This window comes from Arachis ipaensis, chromosome B7 (assembly GCF_059453495.1).
Source record: "Arachis ipaensis isolate K30076 ecotype BB chromosome B7, ASM5945349v1, whole genome shotgun sequence".
Lineage (NCBI taxonomy): Eukaryota > Viridiplantae > Streptophyta > Magnoliopsida > Fabales > Fabaceae > Arachis > Arachis ipaensis.
The window spans coordinates 142,948,865-142,965,869 of NC_142442.1; the positions used below are offsets into that span (position 1 = coordinate 142,948,865).

The 17,005-nt window shown below is 35.2% G+C and overlaps 2 protein-coding genes and 1 pseudogene across 3 annotated transcripts; 1 reads left to right on the forward strand and 2 right to left on the reverse strand.

Annotated features, from left to right (window-relative positions):
* Positions 1-5,054, reverse strand: LOC107606371 (Ubiquitin system component Cue protein). The gene is made up of 9 exons (XM_016308437.3): positions 4,532-5,054; positions 4,263-4,422; positions 4,095-4,156; positions 3,441-3,535; positions 3,193-3,306; positions 2,766-2,831; positions 2,511-2,608; positions 1,866-2,284; positions 1-1,622 (listed from the first exon to the last, which is right to left on the reverse strand). Exons 1-9 carry the CDS (start codon positions 4,893-4,895, stop codon positions 430-432), a joined length of 2,571 nt encoding a protein of 856 aa, XP_016163923.3. The 5' UTR covers positions 4,896-5,054; the 3' UTR covers positions 1-429.
* Positions 5,055-7,748: 2,694 nt separating this feature from the next.
* On the forward strand, positions 7,749-9,285 carry LOC107607962 (aspartic proteinase CDR1 pseudogene; annotated as a pseudogene). The gene is made up of 2 exons (XR_015892442.1): positions 7,749-8,331; positions 8,607-9,285. The product of XR_015892442.1 is annotated as an aspartic proteinase CDR1 pseudogene (transcript).
* A 4,352-nt stretch (positions 9,286-13,637) lies between these two features.
* LOC107606372 (adenine phosphoribosyltransferase 1) lies at positions 13,638-16,596 on the reverse strand. The gene is made up of 7 exons (XM_016308438.3): positions 16,233-16,596; positions 16,027-16,140; positions 15,817-15,927; positions 15,369-15,461; positions 14,976-15,125; positions 14,319-14,377; positions 13,638-13,962 (listed from the first exon to the last, which is right to left on the reverse strand). Exons 1-7 carry the CDS (start codon positions 16,417-16,419, stop codon positions 13,909-13,911), a joined length of 768 nt encoding a protein of 255 aa, XP_016163924.1. The 5' UTR covers positions 16,420-16,596; the 3' UTR covers positions 13,638-13,908.
* Between the last annotated feature and the right edge of the window lie 409 nt (positions 16,597-17,005).

Below are 17,005 nucleotides of genomic sequence, written 5' to 3' on the forward strand. Positions count from 1 at the left end.
TTATGTTATGGCAAATTACCGAATTTTTGGTATGCCTGAAATTCATTCATGAGAATTCAAATGCCCGAGTCCCTACTAACAAGGGGTGAAGGCTGAAGACCATACATAGTACATGCAGAGAATTGAACATCCTGGAAAATTTTGTTACCAGAATTAACCTTTAGCGACATTATCCTATTCTTTATACTGTATGGTCCGTAATAGACTACTAACTAAACAGAAAACAAGAATAAATCACACACTTTAACAAAAGTCTAACCCCTCCTCGAAAGCAATACATACATGATTTGACAAGGCATCAGATCTATGAAACATGAATTGACGAGGGGTTATGCACAAATATCTATTAACTAACCCTCATCAACTTCACCGCTGCAAAAAATTCAGATTGAAAGGAAGAAACGCATGACGACGATTATATATGTACACCTAAAAACCACCTACTCCAGAGAAATGCTTCTTCATGGCTCGATCCTTCCTGTAATGATTGCTTCTTCCTCCTCCTCCTCCTCCCCTCCCTCTGCCTCTACCTCTCCCTCTTTGTCCTTGCCCTTCAGCCTCCGGGACATCAGATTGTTTATCCTGCTGTTGCTGTTGCTGCTGTGGCGGAACCTCATTTCGTTTTCCCCCTCCCTTCCTTTCTCTGCTTCCAGGTTTGCCCAACATCCCTCTTCCCTCTGTTTCAGAAACACGAGACTGATCATCATCCTCCTTATAGGCTTCTGTCAGCTTCTTTACTGCGCCAAGAGGAAAGTTTCCACCACGTCCAAGACCATGTATTAGTTCTGTCTGAGCTTGGTTGACTAGTGAAGCTTCATCAGAATTTGCCACCGCCACTGCACCTGCCACTTTATAGCTATAATTCTTACCATCCTTGACATAGTACTGTGGTTTTTTCCTGGAGCCCCATTTTGAATGAGGCGCATTTTGGGCTGAGTTTCCCATCTCTGTTGTCCATGATTTACCCGATTTTGCACTGACTTGATCAGCCAGTGTCTCATTTTCCTCTACTCCAGAGTCCGCTACACTTAGACCCAAGTCATCAAAAGAGTCATCATATTCATCGTCATATTCATATTGCAAAACCATAGCAGCAGTTTTTGATGTATTTTCGTCATCCTTTTTATCCAGAATACCAATACCAGGTTCATCATCCTTCGATTTCCTCACAAATTTTCCTACAGGAGCTGAGGATGACATCAATTGCCCCCCTGTCTGTTGCTTGACACTGACAACTTCTGTAGATGAAGAATCAACTAGTTTACCTTTTCCTTTATCTTTCCCACCCACAGTGGTGGGCTTGCCTGTTGGCAACGTCTCTAGTGTTGGGTCCAAGTGTTTCAGATCTTCATGAAGGGTTCCTTCTAAAATTCTTTGAATAACCTCTTCTGGATTCTGGTCATACACCTCAAGACATGCAGTCAAAAACCCTTTACCATAATCAGGAAAGAGGTCCCTAATTTGACTTATTTTTGACTCCACAATTGCAGCATCTTCATCCATCTGCAATGTTTGATTTGGCACTGGGGTTCTTGTAGAATCTGGCTCCTTAAGTATATCTTTTGGAGAACCAAAAATCCCAGATAAATATTGAAGCTGTTCGTCATCGATGAGTATCCATCCTGAATGAGAGTAACTAGATTAGACAAACATAAAGAACAATCATATGCTAAGCTATATAAACCATTATTAATTTATAATAGAATATCTTGAGACTTGACATAGAGAAGGCAACAAAGTAGTCCTTCTAAAAATGTTTAGTAGATCTAGTTATCTACTGAAATCCATACCAGCCCCAATAAGTTATGTACAATTTCTACATACAAATGCAGGTGAACTACACCTATTTAAGTAAAGATAATTACCATTATCCTTTAATCTCTCCATTCTGCTTAATATATTGAAACTCCTCTCAAGATCTTGAAGAAATGTTTGCTTCTGATGGCTTTCCTGAAGCTGTAATGATACCGAATTGATTTCTCTAAATGTTTGAACCAGAATATCTGCTCTAATGAGTGGGTCCTCCACATTGGCAGGAAACATCTTTGTGGCAGCTGGGAGAGGATTGCTATCTCCAAACACTTCTTCACTTAGATAACAAGAGCTCAACAATTGCCACCCAAACTTCAATAATCTCATTCTTAACATCTTCAAACTTACTACTATATTAGCTACTGTTTCATCTTGTCTATCAGCAAAAATGATATGGAATCCCTTTTGCAAGGATGGAATCAGTGAATCATGCAATCTGGCAAGGAAGCTCAGCAGTTCCTCATTTCCATAGCTACAGCAGCAGACAAGAAAAATATTAAAATTTTCTAGAGGAAAATTTCAATTGTGAATGTTACTCTTAGGTTCTATTCTGAAATTTTGATAAATTAATTCAACATAAATCTTTAACAAGTGATAGACCAAACATTATGCATGATGGGTATTATTTATGGGGGAAAAAATTCGTCTTTAAGCATTTATAGAACACCAAAAGTTTCAAATCTCAATGTAAAAGATACCTTGTTTCAATAGGGCAAGAGAAGAATATAACTGCTGGTTTGTATGAACAAACAAAAGCATCCATCGATACAATAGCATCATTCAAAAAATCCATCACCTATCACAAAGACATATGACATCAATATACTACTTTGTGACAAATTGGGCATCAAAATTTTACACTTATTTTAAGCTTTCCATATCTGCTTTATCATCCCATCAGTGGAAATCGTGTTGGGACTCATTTTCAATGAGCAAGAAGTATCGCAATTCACCTCCAAAAGATCAGCTTGAAGAAAAGTAGCATTATGGTGATCAGGATTTCCAGAAGAAAATAACACCTGTATACAATCCCCAAAAAGCAAGTTTGTTACTTATTTCTTCATAATACCATGGCCATCAACATTCTATCATGAATGAATCAATCATAAATGTTTGTTTTCTAAAAGACACACATGCATTAATACCTTTAAAATAAATAATAATTTATGGAAACATGATAAAGACGATCATCAGGGACATCATAGCTAACCAGGATGTTCAAAAGGAATGCACGGGGAAATGATCAGGAGTCATATATGGTCAAATAACTCCAACCAGTTTACATAAAGACAACATACTAAGTACTAACAAGAATGAGAAGACAGTAATTGGCAAATCACAGTTATAACCCAACGACAATTTGTCAAACTATGAGAATACCTCCAATGAGGAGCTGCAACGCTCATGCATTGTGCTAACAATCCCTAGAAAATGGGATATTACTGTGGTCAGATCATTATGGATCCAAGGCTGAGCATTCAAAGCATTTCTGACCTACAATACATGAGAGAGGAAAGGATAAAAGAAGCAAGTTAAAACTAATGTAGTCACCACAACAAAGTTCTTTATATAAGAAATTGCATCTAAACAAAATAATCATTCATCCACTACTGATTAAAAACTATTACCAGCAATCTTGTTATTTCTTCATTTTCATGACCATATATGGCACATATATCAAACAACTTTGGCAATTCAAGCAACTTCTTCTCCTGCAAAAGAACTACATGCAAGATTAGTGAACAACAGCAAATCCAAATCCAGACAATACAAAGTATGAGGCCAGGTACCTGTGCCCCAACATAAATCCACAAATATAATAATTCTATGAAACAATTCATTGGTAAAATATGTGATATACTATTAAATGCAGAAATGATTGATAAAATAAGCAGCATGCGCATAGACATTTTTAAGAAATAATTACCACCTTCACATTTAAGAGTTAAGACGTAACCAACAAGTATCATCAGACAACGGTTCCTAATGTAAACATTAGTTCTAACGTAAGTTCAAATTTCAGAATATAACGAAGTATAAACAAATGCCCATGCAAAGTAAAGCATTGTGATAATTGCATACCAAACCTGATTGCAAAAATACAAAACAGACAAAAACTTTGAAAACCAACAATACAAAAAACCATTATGAGATGTACTAGTACTAGCTAGTAATAAGTAACAAACGCAACAAAACCATGCATTGGTGAGTCAAATAGAAAACCATTCGCTGTAAGCTAAAGCGTATTGCATTCCATTGTCCATAAATCGTACAAAACCCACCTTGATGATCTCTCAAAGTGAGGGCATCAGCAGCTCGAGCACCAGGATCCTTATTAGAAGAACTGCAAGACATATACATCAAAAACTCACCTAAGGACCACATATAGAAGAAAGGAAGATAGCTGAAACTGAAATCACATTCCAATTCCAAACTCATTGTCAACTTACATTCGATACAATACCATGAAAACCCGTCGACACAAATCAAGCTCTCCAACAATAACTCCGGCGACGATACCTTTGGCCCCGCGATGAGGGAAATCATACCATCTGCTCTTAAATTGCAGAAAGCTATCAAGAAACTCATGCAAAGAAGTATCACTAGCCACTGCAAACACATATATACAATATAACAAGAGACAAATTAGTAAGGGTTACAGTTCCAGAGATAAATTAGCAATTATTAACGCTTAACAGATAGAGTTCATATTAAGCACCTTGCTTCCAGAACTCCCTGGGTTTCAACTTGAGTAAGCGAGACAACTCTCGATTGAGAAGATCAACGACTCTCTGGGACTCTACGGGGTCCAATCCACCATCGTCGGCGCCAAGGCCAGCTGCGACGGCCTCGTCTTGAGGGAGGTAGCGGACGAAATTGCCAGCGGCAGGGTCAGTAGGGTTTGGGATATGTTGTGTGGCTCCTCTGCCTCTGAGTGAGGATGAGAGGGTAGGGTTTGGGTTTGGGTCTGAGTTTGGATTGGAATTGGGAGTTTTGGGGAAGAATTTATTGTGATTCCTGACGGAAGGTTTGTTATTGTTGGTATTAATGTCTTGCGTGCCATGATCGTATCGATTTGACATTGTGCTTATTATGAATATGAGAGATGAATGAAGGATTGATGAGAATTGCAAGCACAAGCTCGGGTGAGAGCGGAGACGAAGATGATTCGACAAAACAGTCACCGGCCTCGATGGGACAGACTTAGGGTATAACTCACTCTCCTACTTTGTAATTTGATTATGGCCATTATAAGTTTTTAATTTCATATTAAGGTGGGTAAACCATTTAATTAATTTTTTTAAAAAAAATAGTTTAAACAATAAATATTTATATTAAAAGAAATGTGATTCAAAAAAATTTATTATGAAAAAAATTATTTTTTTAATTTATAAACATTTAAATAGTTTTTTAAAAAATTACAATTTGATTTTAAAAATTATACCAAACATTAATATTACTATTTTTCATAAGTCAAAAGCTTAAAAAAACAACTTTTGAAGTTTTTCAAATGGGTCCTAAGTAATTTTGAATTGAAATTCTACCTGATGTGCAGAAATTTTTTTTTTTTTTTTTTATGAATACTAGTGTATTATACAATTATATTCCATAATGGTGGGATGTCATAATATAAAACATCAACATTTTTTAGCAATACACAGGTAATGTGTTGTTGTAACTCGAACCAGGTTTTTGCATGGAAGTGAGACATTTGGCAAGTTCTTGTTAATACGTAGGTAGCGTGATGTATGCAGTGGGAGCAGCTTTTCCAACACGGATGTTGCGTGTTACACCAGCTTTATCAGAGATTCGTTTGCTTCTTTCTAAAGAATCTATAACTTTTCAGAGATTCTTTGACCAACACATTGCTAGCTACTCTTGCGGAAAGGTGGAGGCCAGAGACTCACACCTTCGCATTGCTGGTGGGTGAAGTTACAGTGACACTCGAAGACGTGGCACATATGTATGACCTGATTGACGGAGCGGTTGTGACCAGTTGGACCGATAGTAGTCATGATTTCTTGGTCACCTACAGTCTAGCGATTTTCGACAGCAAACCCGTTGTGAGTAGTTCCTCCAAAAGTTACATAAAGTTGTCCTGTATTCGCCATATCAGTTACACACAACTTTTAGACACTTGAGAATCTGTTCAGCAATACGTTAAGATGTCTACTGGGTACCACCTTTTTCATCAATGGATTGTTGGTAGTGCTGATCTTGATTTGGATCTCATCGCATCCGAGCCATCATAGCAACCGTCTCAACCACACCGAGCATCGGTCAATGGTCGTCTTATCAAAGCCATCACAACACCACACCTGATAGTCGAGCGAGTGGTTGCATCAATCCGCATCTTGAGATTGATTGAGGTCGTCTAAATGTGCCAACAGATGTTTCGAGCACGCAAGCGGTCTTGGCTTGCATGTTAATATTTTCAGTGTCAACTAAATATTCAGGCGAAATAGTTAATGACACTCTAGATGGGACAGAGACTAATTTCAAAGACAATTTAGATGATATCTCCTCCGGTGGAATTGACATCTCCAGGCAGTTTGAGTTCAATAAGGTTGCGGAAGAAGAAAATGAAACCTTATACACCCAACAAAGAGAACATGATGTACATGTTGCAAAAAGGAGCTTCAATCTAAACAAAAAGTCATGGTTTGGAGATGATTTATCAGATCTATTATCACGTGAAAGCTGTAGATTTGTGACAGAATGTTTCTGGCCAGGTCAATACGATGTTGAAGAGAAATTTTGATTTATTACTTGGTTGTCTATTTTGGGAATTTTGATCTTTATACTCTATTGAACTTTGTTTTGACTTTAAAAATTCAAACATTGACTTGATTGTAAATTTAACAGACGTTGATAGTACACGAGGAAACGTAATTTGTAAATTTGTGCACATTAAGTAACCACTATAAGTTTTTTTAATTCATTAATTTTTTTTACTTAACACAAATCCGAAAATTTATGTAATGCATTAAGTTACAGTGTTTGAAACATATTTTTTTTTTAAATAGTGAGAAGTTAAGTAGATTTTACAAGACAATATTTAAACAAAAAAATTCGAGTTATGAATATATTGCAACGGTTGGGAGAAAACCGCTGCAAAAAGAATATCTATTATATTTGCAAATTGACATTTTGCGGCGGTTAAAGTAAAATCGCTGCAAAATAAGAAGCTTTTGGTAGAATCTCCCTAATCTGTCGCAACCGTTGCCAGATTCCATTTAACAGCGGTTTCTAAATGTCCGCCGCTATCTGCCGATTTTTTTGTAGTGTAAATACTATCACGTGTTAACGTATCCAATTTTATTCTTAAAATAAATTTAGAAATAGTATATATTATGTACTAATTTTTTTTAATACTTTATATAATTAAAATAAGATATTACAAATAATTAAAAAATTAATTTATATTTTAATATTAATAAAATATCAAAATATCATTACGATTTATCTAAAAATATTTTATATTATATATATATATATATATATGTTCCCGTGTCTTTATAAAATTTTAAAATTTGTATGTCGACATATTTTATGCCGTATCATGTTCCGTGTCCGTTCATCATAATTATTATCTACATATATAGTATTAAAATTACGCGTATTGGATAGTTATAAATTTAGTAAATAACAATTGTACAAATTTGTTTAAGAATCCAGCTAATCCCATTTTTAAAGTATGTTTTTTGATATTCGATATTTTTCATTTAATGCTCTACTTATTAAGTATAACAAGATCAGAAGCAAAATGTTAAGATATATCAACAATCTAGTCCTCTATTAATTTTCATTCATTCAAAATACTTAAAAGGAATAAAATCCCCAACTTTAATTAATTATACGTGCTCGCACTACATAGGGCTTTAACCATAAATATACATGCACATAAGAAAGTTGATGATACATATTACTCGACAATGGGTTCTCTCACAAAATCTCATCTATGTTTTCTAGTTACCTTTCTTTTCGCCATTCATGTTTTACATTATATCTCACCTCTTGAAGCCAATAATAATGGCGGGTTCAGTGCTAGACTGATCCGGAAAAACCTTCCCTCTAGACGCAGCATCTTTCAGCCAAATATATATAACGGTGGAGAGTCCCCAGTGAATGCCTATCTTGGTCAATATCTCATGGAGGTTTCCATTGGAACTCCACCGGTAACCATTCAAGGTATCGCTGACACGGGTAGTGATCTCGTGTGGACGCAATGTGTACCATGCGATAATTGCTACAAGCAACAAAAACCCTTGTTTAATTCTCAAAAATCCTCCACTTATTCCAACATCGCATGCACCTCACAATTGTGTCATAAGTTGGACACAGGCGTGTGTTCTCCTCAGAAGCAATGCAACTACAGCTATGGCTATGGAGATTCTTCCTTAACAAAAGGTGTTCTTGCACAAGAAACACTTACCTTGGAGCAAAACCGTAAAGTTAGTGGCTTTATTTTCGGCTGTGGACATAATGACAAGGGTGGTTTCAATGATCATGAAATGGGTATTATTAAACTACTCTTCCACCTTAGTCTATGATAACAATAAAGAAGTCTCGTGTCCCACAAATTCAACCTAACAGAATACATAAATTCAATTACAATTTTAGTCTTTATTATCTTATCTTATCTTTATTTGCTTTTATCTTTCATAGGACAATGCTCTATATATATTTAGTTTTACCTTCATAACTCAATTCAATTCAATTCAATCAATCAAGAAATACAAAGTATAATATTTTTTCTCTCTTCTTTTCTTATTCTTTCACAATTTTATCAGGTATAATCGGTCTCGGAAGAGGGGAAGTGTCTCTAATCTCTCAAATAGGTTTTAACTTTGGAGGCAAGTTGTTCTCGATGTGTTTGGTTCCATTTGGCACTGACCCAAGCATTTCAAGCGAAATTCGTTTTGGAAGTGGGAGTGAAGTAATAGGGCATGGTGTGGATTCTACACCTTTGGTTTTCAAGGAAGGTGATAAGACAACATATTCTGTTACCTTAAATGGTATTAGTGTGGGACATAAATTTTTACCCTTTAGTAGTTCTTCACAAACTGTAACCAAAGGTAACATGTTCCTAGATTCGGGGACACCACCAACTGTTCTACCACAAGATTTGTATGATCGATTGGTGGCTGAAGTGAGAAATCAGGTTAAGATGGAGCCCATTAAAGATGACCCACAACTGGGTAACCAGCTTTGCTATAAAACAAAGACTAATCTTCGTGGGCCTATATTGACAGCCCATTTTTTCGGTCATGTAAATCTACAGTTAAGTCCAATCCAAACCTTCATACCACCGAAAGATGGTGTTTTCTGCTTGGCATTTACCAACACTAGTAGCGCTGTCGGGATTTATGGCAACTTTGCTCAATCAAATTTTTGGATTGGGTATGATCTAGAACACCAGTTTGTCTCTTTCAAGGCAACTGATTGTACGAAACACTAGAGTTTCGCCCCCTCCCCCTCTTTTCTCATTCTATCCTATCTATTTCTTGAATAATTGATAATCCAACCGTACAAATTTATATCACTATATAAATAATAATTTCTTTTATCTATTATATTTATTATATATTATTAATTTTATAATTAAAATATGTTATATGTCGTTTTTTCATTACAACTAAAATCAAATATTTTTTTTTAAAAAATTAAAGAATTCTTTTTTTTCCCTCTCTTTATTTTTCTATTTCTCTCGTTCCTATACCTACCATATCTCTCATATATTATTATAATTGATGAATTACAAATTTAACAATTAAAATATACAACCTAACATTTTCATAAAATTAAAATATTAAAATTAAAATATAACTATATTATATATTACTAAATAATTTAATAACTAAAATGTATTACATAATATTCTATTATTAAAATTGAGAAAAAAATATTTCTCATTAAAAATAGTTCTTACAACTGTATTGGGTTTCTCTGAATTCACTTTGTGACGCCTTTATCCTCCCTTAAACCAAGTCGTTGTTTTTCATCTCCTACTCTCTGCTTATCTCGAAACTTTTGAAACAGGGGCGGATGAGACTGGTTTTGTGAGTATGCCCGCGATTTGTTCCTAAGCTAGGATGTGAATGACATGCGCCTGACGTGTACCACTCTGTCTCTAGAAAAAAGTATATCCACTTCAAGGTGTTTGGACCTTCCATGTAACACTGGGTTATGGGACATCAGAACTGCACTTTGATTATCGCAGAAAATTGTGGGAGCACATGGTTCCTCAACATTAAGCTCCTTCAGCAACTTTTTCTAGTATGCACACAGCTCCGTCTCTCATTTGGTACCTCTCAAGCTGCATCATATAGACTTCTTCACGCAAGTCACCATTGAAGTGTTGTGGAATCCAATGAGGGTTATGCCTTTCGGTGGTTGCTGCAAGGACCAAGTCTTTCACCGTATGAGGGCAGAATATTCCTCATTCATTGTAGTGTTGCTAAGGCTTGAGCAATTGTGCTTGGCTCATGTTGAGTCAGGTTTGGAGGTGTATTGGCCACTACAGCCACATAAGTCCTTGGTTTGAGGCTGCCAGATTTACTCCTTGTCATTATTTTATGAGTGTTAGTGGAAGAGGGTGTTGGTGCTGATCAGTGGTGGAGCTTAGTTCAGACAAGGGAGTGGTAGAGCTTAGTTCAGATAAGGGGTGGCCATGGCCCCCAAAACTTTTTATAAAAAACTTAGTAATACTTTTTCAAAAGATAAAAAAATAGTTCAATTAACTTAAATACTTTATTATGACTTAAAGTATCTAATAAGTGCAATAAACAACACTCTCTCTATCTTTAGGTTCAAATATAAAAAATTAGATATCTTTTATTTATTTAATTTAATATTATTTTATATTTTACTATTTATTTAATTTAATTTTTTATATGATAAAAAATAATAGAATATTCAATAAGTAGTAATATTATTGTATTTGTATAAATTGATAAAAAAAAATTCAATAAATATTATAAATTTTAATATTTGTTCTTCTAACTTCTTTTTTATATATTTTACAAGATATATATTCAAATTTTTATATAAAATAATAATGAAAAATTAAAGAATTGATACATTTTTTAAGAGGAAGGCTAATATTTAAAAAGAAGAACATATAACTTTTACAATATCAACACATGTAGATAGTTCTTCTACTTTAATAAATCACGAAAAAAGTGAGATATAACTTTCAAAAGTTCAAAAAGTTATATCTGATTACTTTAACTTTAACTTTTTGGAACGAGATCTTGAAAAAGGACTTTAAATTTGGCAGTATCACCCAAACCAGAGAGATGAGATTAGACGAACTTATCTTAAATGAGGTCCATATAAAAAAATATTTTGACAATTATTTTCTATTTGGCCCCCAAAATTTTGTTTCAAGTTTCGCCACTGGTGCTGATGGTAGTGGCAGTTGTTCCTCAAGTCTAACTGCTGGTAGCTCCTCAATGCAGACTTGAGCATCTGCAGCCTATTCAGATATCACAGAAGATAAAGCAGTAGTATCCACAAAATTAGACAAAATAGGGACATAGATAAGATCAACATTGGTATCAGACACGAAAACAGGTGCTGGTTGATTGGACTTTAAATTGGGAAGGGTTAGGTTTTGTTGTGACCTATGACTAAACTCAAAAGGGTGACCTAGGTGACCTGGGATTGACCGAGAATGAATTCATTGGGAAGTTAATGTGAAGATTGGTTTTGTGTATCACGACGAGGATTTTGTGATTCAGTTGTTGATGATCCATTTTGAGCACAAGAGTCTCAATTGTAATAAGAAAATCACTAATTTTATGTAAAAAAAAATAAAAAATAAAAAAATAATTAAAGATGGTCATGCATCACATAGTACGGAAATTTTTGTTTATAATAAAAAAATTTTTGCAAATAGCACATAAATTTTTGTTGCGAATGTATTTTGTTAATTTAGTGAGCTAATATTTTGGATATGTCGTTCTTCAAAAATTTTTGTATTGTGCATAAAAAAATTATGTGCTGCACACAAAAAATTTGTGTTGTATGCATTTTATTGGTTGGTGTCAATGTTTTAGATATGTAGTCCTTCAAAAATTTATGTACTGTGCACAAAAATTTCTATGATGTACACCAAATTTTTTGTACTGTGTACTAAAATTTCTGTATTATATGTGTTTTATTAGTTGGATGTCAATGTTTTGGGTATGTGATTCTTTAAAATTTTCAATGTTATAAGTTAATTTCTATGCTCTAGTTGTCTGAACATACATAAAAGAAGAAGAAAATAAAGAAAACAATGACAATGATGATAATGATGATGATAATGAAGGAGGATGGGAAGGAAAAAGGAGAAAAAATCGAATAAGAGGAGCAGAAAAAGAAAAGAATAAGGAGAAAGAGGATGACGTTAAAGAAGAACAAGAAAAGAAGAAAAAAAATGATGAAGAACAGACTTGGTTAGACTTGATTTAAAAATCGTATGACCGCTTACTTTCATTGTAAAAATATTAACTCTAACATTTCCCAAATAAAAATGCTACACATATCGAAAATATACCACATTTCTCAACGGAGGCTTTTCGACACCGGCATGGACTCTCTAAATCGAACATGTGCCTTCGATGTGGCGAAGACAGAATTGACGATGCATTGTTTGCTATGTTGTCCATAAGCACAAGATATTTGGATGAGATTGGATCCTTCAATTCTTTAAGTTTGTGGGATATGTTTTCTTTGATGAAGGTTGTTGTTTTGGGGAAAAACCTTTTTTTTTCCTGGCATTTGGTGGATCTGGAGACATCGAAATCAGAAAATCTTTAATCCATATGAAGTTTGGACACAACATAATGTGGTGATCTTGGCTAGAAGATGGAAGATGGAGTTAGAACAGGTTCGATCTCAATTATCTTTATTCAAGAATGTGATTGGGAACTTCCTTAGTTTGATTTTTTGAAAGTTAACTGTAATGTTAGCATTTTTTTGGAAGCTCAAATAGCAAGATTTGGGTGTGTAATTAGAAATCATTAAGGCGCCTAGATAAAAGGTTGTTTTGGAAGGATTTTAATTTGGAGTATCAAAAAATCCAAATATGGAGAGGGATGATTTTAGTTTGAAAGTTTGTGAAATAGACTCAAGAAAAACATTCATTGCTACTATATATAAGGTGCCATTCTGGGATTTTATTCTCTAGTACTATGGCCAAAATGAACTCCCGCTTCCATCATCTTTGTCATTGATCCCCACAAAAAAAAGAGACAGGATATCCTGAAATAAGAAAAATTTTGTTCCGATGGAACCTTCTCTTTTATCGAAGATTGGCTCTTGATACATGGTTAGGCCATTCAATTCTTTTTACTTTTTTTTTTATTTTCTTTCAAAAATATAATCAAACGCCTTTATTTAAATTTAAGAATTATAAATTCGAAAAAATAGGCTTACTACATAGGAAAGATGATGATCTGATGCTACATATTGACGAGATGCTTGGAAAGGAATGGGAAGTTTATTTTAGTCTAATGCTTTGAGAGGGAAATAATGTGGTCAATCTCATAGCAAAACTCGATACTTGGAGTCAAAATGAATACATTGAGGGCTTTGATCCTCCTAGTAATATTGTTGAAGCTCTTTTTTAAGATCGAGATGCTGCTTGAGTTGTAGAGATCTCTCGTGTGTCTTGCTTCTGCTGTCTTTTGTTTCTTTAGGTTTTTTTTAAGACAAAAAATATGCGCAATTCAACTCTAACCCGTAAAAGGTAGCATTCTTAATCCACTAAACAATTAATAAAATAATAATATCAAACACTTCTGCTGTCTCATGAATAGAACATGATAGAGGCGTTAGTAACAAACACTTCAGCTCTGGATTGGTTATTCACTATAACGCAACGTAAGTTAAGAGTTTTAAATGTCCCACAGATCACTGCTTTAAAAAATAAAATCTAAAGCAGAGCTCGGCCACAGAAGTAACCTCAGCTTCTCTTCAGCACATCCCATCAAATATATTGTATGAAAATATAAGCAGTCAACAATAAAGCTCTGAAGTCGAACAACTAAGAGCTCAAATTGTGGATTACTAAGACACAACCACGAATACTACAGAATATCGAGATCAGGCTCCTTTAACTAGGACAAATAGTGGCTTGCCGGTAAGCTTATCTCGCCCCTGAAAAAATGTTTATGAACCTGAATTTCAGTTGGAACAGAAAAGATTTGATATTTTAAGTAGTTATATAACGTCCTCATGAGAACATGCTACATTGTTTGCAATGCAGGTCACAAAATAATACATGAACACGTGAATAAGAATAAGCGCAACCAATGCTGAACCTAAAAATAAGTTAGTTCAAATTCTGGTGTTTAAAACAAATACTGAGCCTAAAAATTAAAATAAAATAATATTTATGAACATTCTTTTGGACTGCTTATGGTGCTAAATATACATTTGTTAAGATTACAGTGTCAAAAACAAATACTGTCTAAACTATCTGACAGGGATAAGGCAAATGTATCAGGCCATACCTTTAATTCCGGCAATTCAATCACACAAGCACACTCAACAACTTGTGCCTGAACACGTTCTGCAATGAATAGAGTAAACAAACAGCAAAAATTGTATCAAGATGCTAGTTATGCATCAATTTTATCATATTATCGGACAAGACTCAATGTTTCAAGTCGACTTTGTACCAATAATTCATCTAACATGCACGATCTGTCTGAATGTGTAAACAAAATAAAAAGGAAAATTGAGACTTGAGACCTAAGCCCTACACTTGTTTATTTTCACGACTTCAAGAGATTTTTTTTAAACCATAAACAAAAGTACAAAATTTCTTTCAGCTAAAATCTTCAACAAAGCTTCCTTCCTACAGCAGTTATATCTGAGGAAAGAGATCACTAATGCACAATAAGAGGTAGTATGCGGGTTGGGGCAACCCGACGGATCCGACCTCTGTATTATGTAGAGAGATTTGCAACCCGACCAGACTTGGGAAAAAAACCACTAAATTTGTACGAGACACAAAAAAAGAGCATTTAAATCGGTACATTTTCCCATCAAGCTAAACCAACCTGACCCCATTACACCACTTGCACATAGCCTTCAAAAGGGACAGAAATCATTTTCATGTTAATTCAGCTTTTCTTCCTGCTAAGACTTAATATCGACAAGTTTACCTAGTAGCTTAATTGCAGCACATAAGGTGCCCCCAGTAGCAATAAGATCATCTATGACTAAGGCTCGATCTCCACGTTGTACAGCTCCTACATGCATCTCCATTTTGTCAGTTCCATACTCAAGAGAATACTCTTCTGAAATTACCTCCCCTGAAAAAACAATTGAAATACAAGAATGAAAATTTGAGCATTCAAATTATCATAATATAAAACTTTAATATGTGTTACTTTCAGCTGCTTAAAATTAGCATAGTGAAGCAGTTTAGAACTTAAAATCAGAATGACCATATACAATAGACAGACCAAATGGCTCATACCATAAAAATCTGCTAACTAAGAAATTCTTAAAAGACCATATGCAATTCGTTCAAAAGAAACGTCAAAAGCTCATACCTGGCAACTTGTTGGGTTTCCTCATGGGGACAAATTTTGCACCAATAGCCAATGCAATAGGTGGGCCAAATATAAATCCTCTTGCTTCAACACCTGATTTAGGTGATAAATAAAGCTGTCAGATGCAAATCAGTGACTTGTTTGTGCTGATCCAAAAACAAAAACTAAAAAAATGATGATTCTAATAACCAAGTTGCTGATTTAGTAAATTTGTTTCAACTATGCTCTGATATTCATGAATCAAAAAATATCCCAACAGCACATATAGAACTGAGTGATTGGCAATTTGGTATGAATGAATGAATACTGAATGTAATTCTTAGTTTAACAGGCAGCCTATGATGTAAGCAGAGATCAACAATGACAAGTTGTAACAGGAACAAAAACATGGAAGCAAATCTTATTTGACGATGAACAAGACTGTGCATTAGAATTATGAAGAGAGTACCTGCAACAACAGAAATGTTTTGATCTCTGTACCTCTCAACGAACAAGTCAATGGTATCTTTAAAAGCCTTAGTATCAAGCAGCAGCGTGGTTATGTCCTGAAACATAATTCCTTGAAAAAACCCAATGCAACAATGTTTGAGCAAATCAAATCAAAACAGAAGAACAAGAACGGAATCAGAGAAGAGAATAATAACCACTAAGCACTAACCAGGCTTAGGGAAGTCAGGGATGACACGGATCGCAGAGGAGATTCTCTGTAAGCGTGGATCTTGAGCATCATCGGAAGCCATTTCGTTAAGCTGAGACGAACCACTCGCACTCGCTGGTTCTCAACCACAAACAAATGAGAATTGTTAGTAGCGATCCAAGATTTTAGTGTGTGTGAGAGAGAGAGAGAGAGAGATGTAGACGTACCAATGGAGCGTAGAGGAGATGAAATTAGTAAGGGAGTGGAGAGTGTGATGAGTGAAGAAGAAGAAGACTTTGAAATTGGGAACGAAATTGTAGTAAGAGAAGAGGGAAGAAGAGGGGCGGCTGCGGCTGCAAGCCCAAACAACCAATTGGAGGAAGAGGAGCAACACACACCCACACCTGATTGCATTCTCTTTAGCCTAATTTTAATTTATCAACCCACTTTATGACTTTAACTTACCCGTATGATATCATCCTAGCTCCAAACTGAATAATTAAATGACAAAAGAAAAATAAGTATTGGATCTCTTGCAATTTGCGATCAAAGTGTACACTAGTGGTCTTAGGCTGGCACCTAAATTCCAATATTGTATTATTTCAATTGCGTAATCATGCTTGATGTTGATGAAGTGATTTTGCTCATTTTCTTAAAGAGAAAAAAGGAGGTGGGGGGTAAAATGTTTGGGGAAGGGCATTTTGGTCCAGTGATGGGTCTACGAAGCCTCTCATTTTAGTGCTTCGTGCCTTTATCATGTTACTCTGTGTTGTGTCTCTTCGCGGCCAATGTGTGCGTTGTTTTCATGTTTGGGTTGGTGAGGTGACTAGACTTAGAGTCTTAGACTACTAGAGCCTCTGTGTAGGGGCGTTTTGGTCGCATAAGCGACCTAAGAGGCTAAGATTCTGTTCGTGAGTCTCAGTCTCTCACACTTGGTGGGTTGTGGTTTACGGGGCTTCTGAGTGTGACTCTTGGTGTGAGGTTCACCTAACAAACTCCT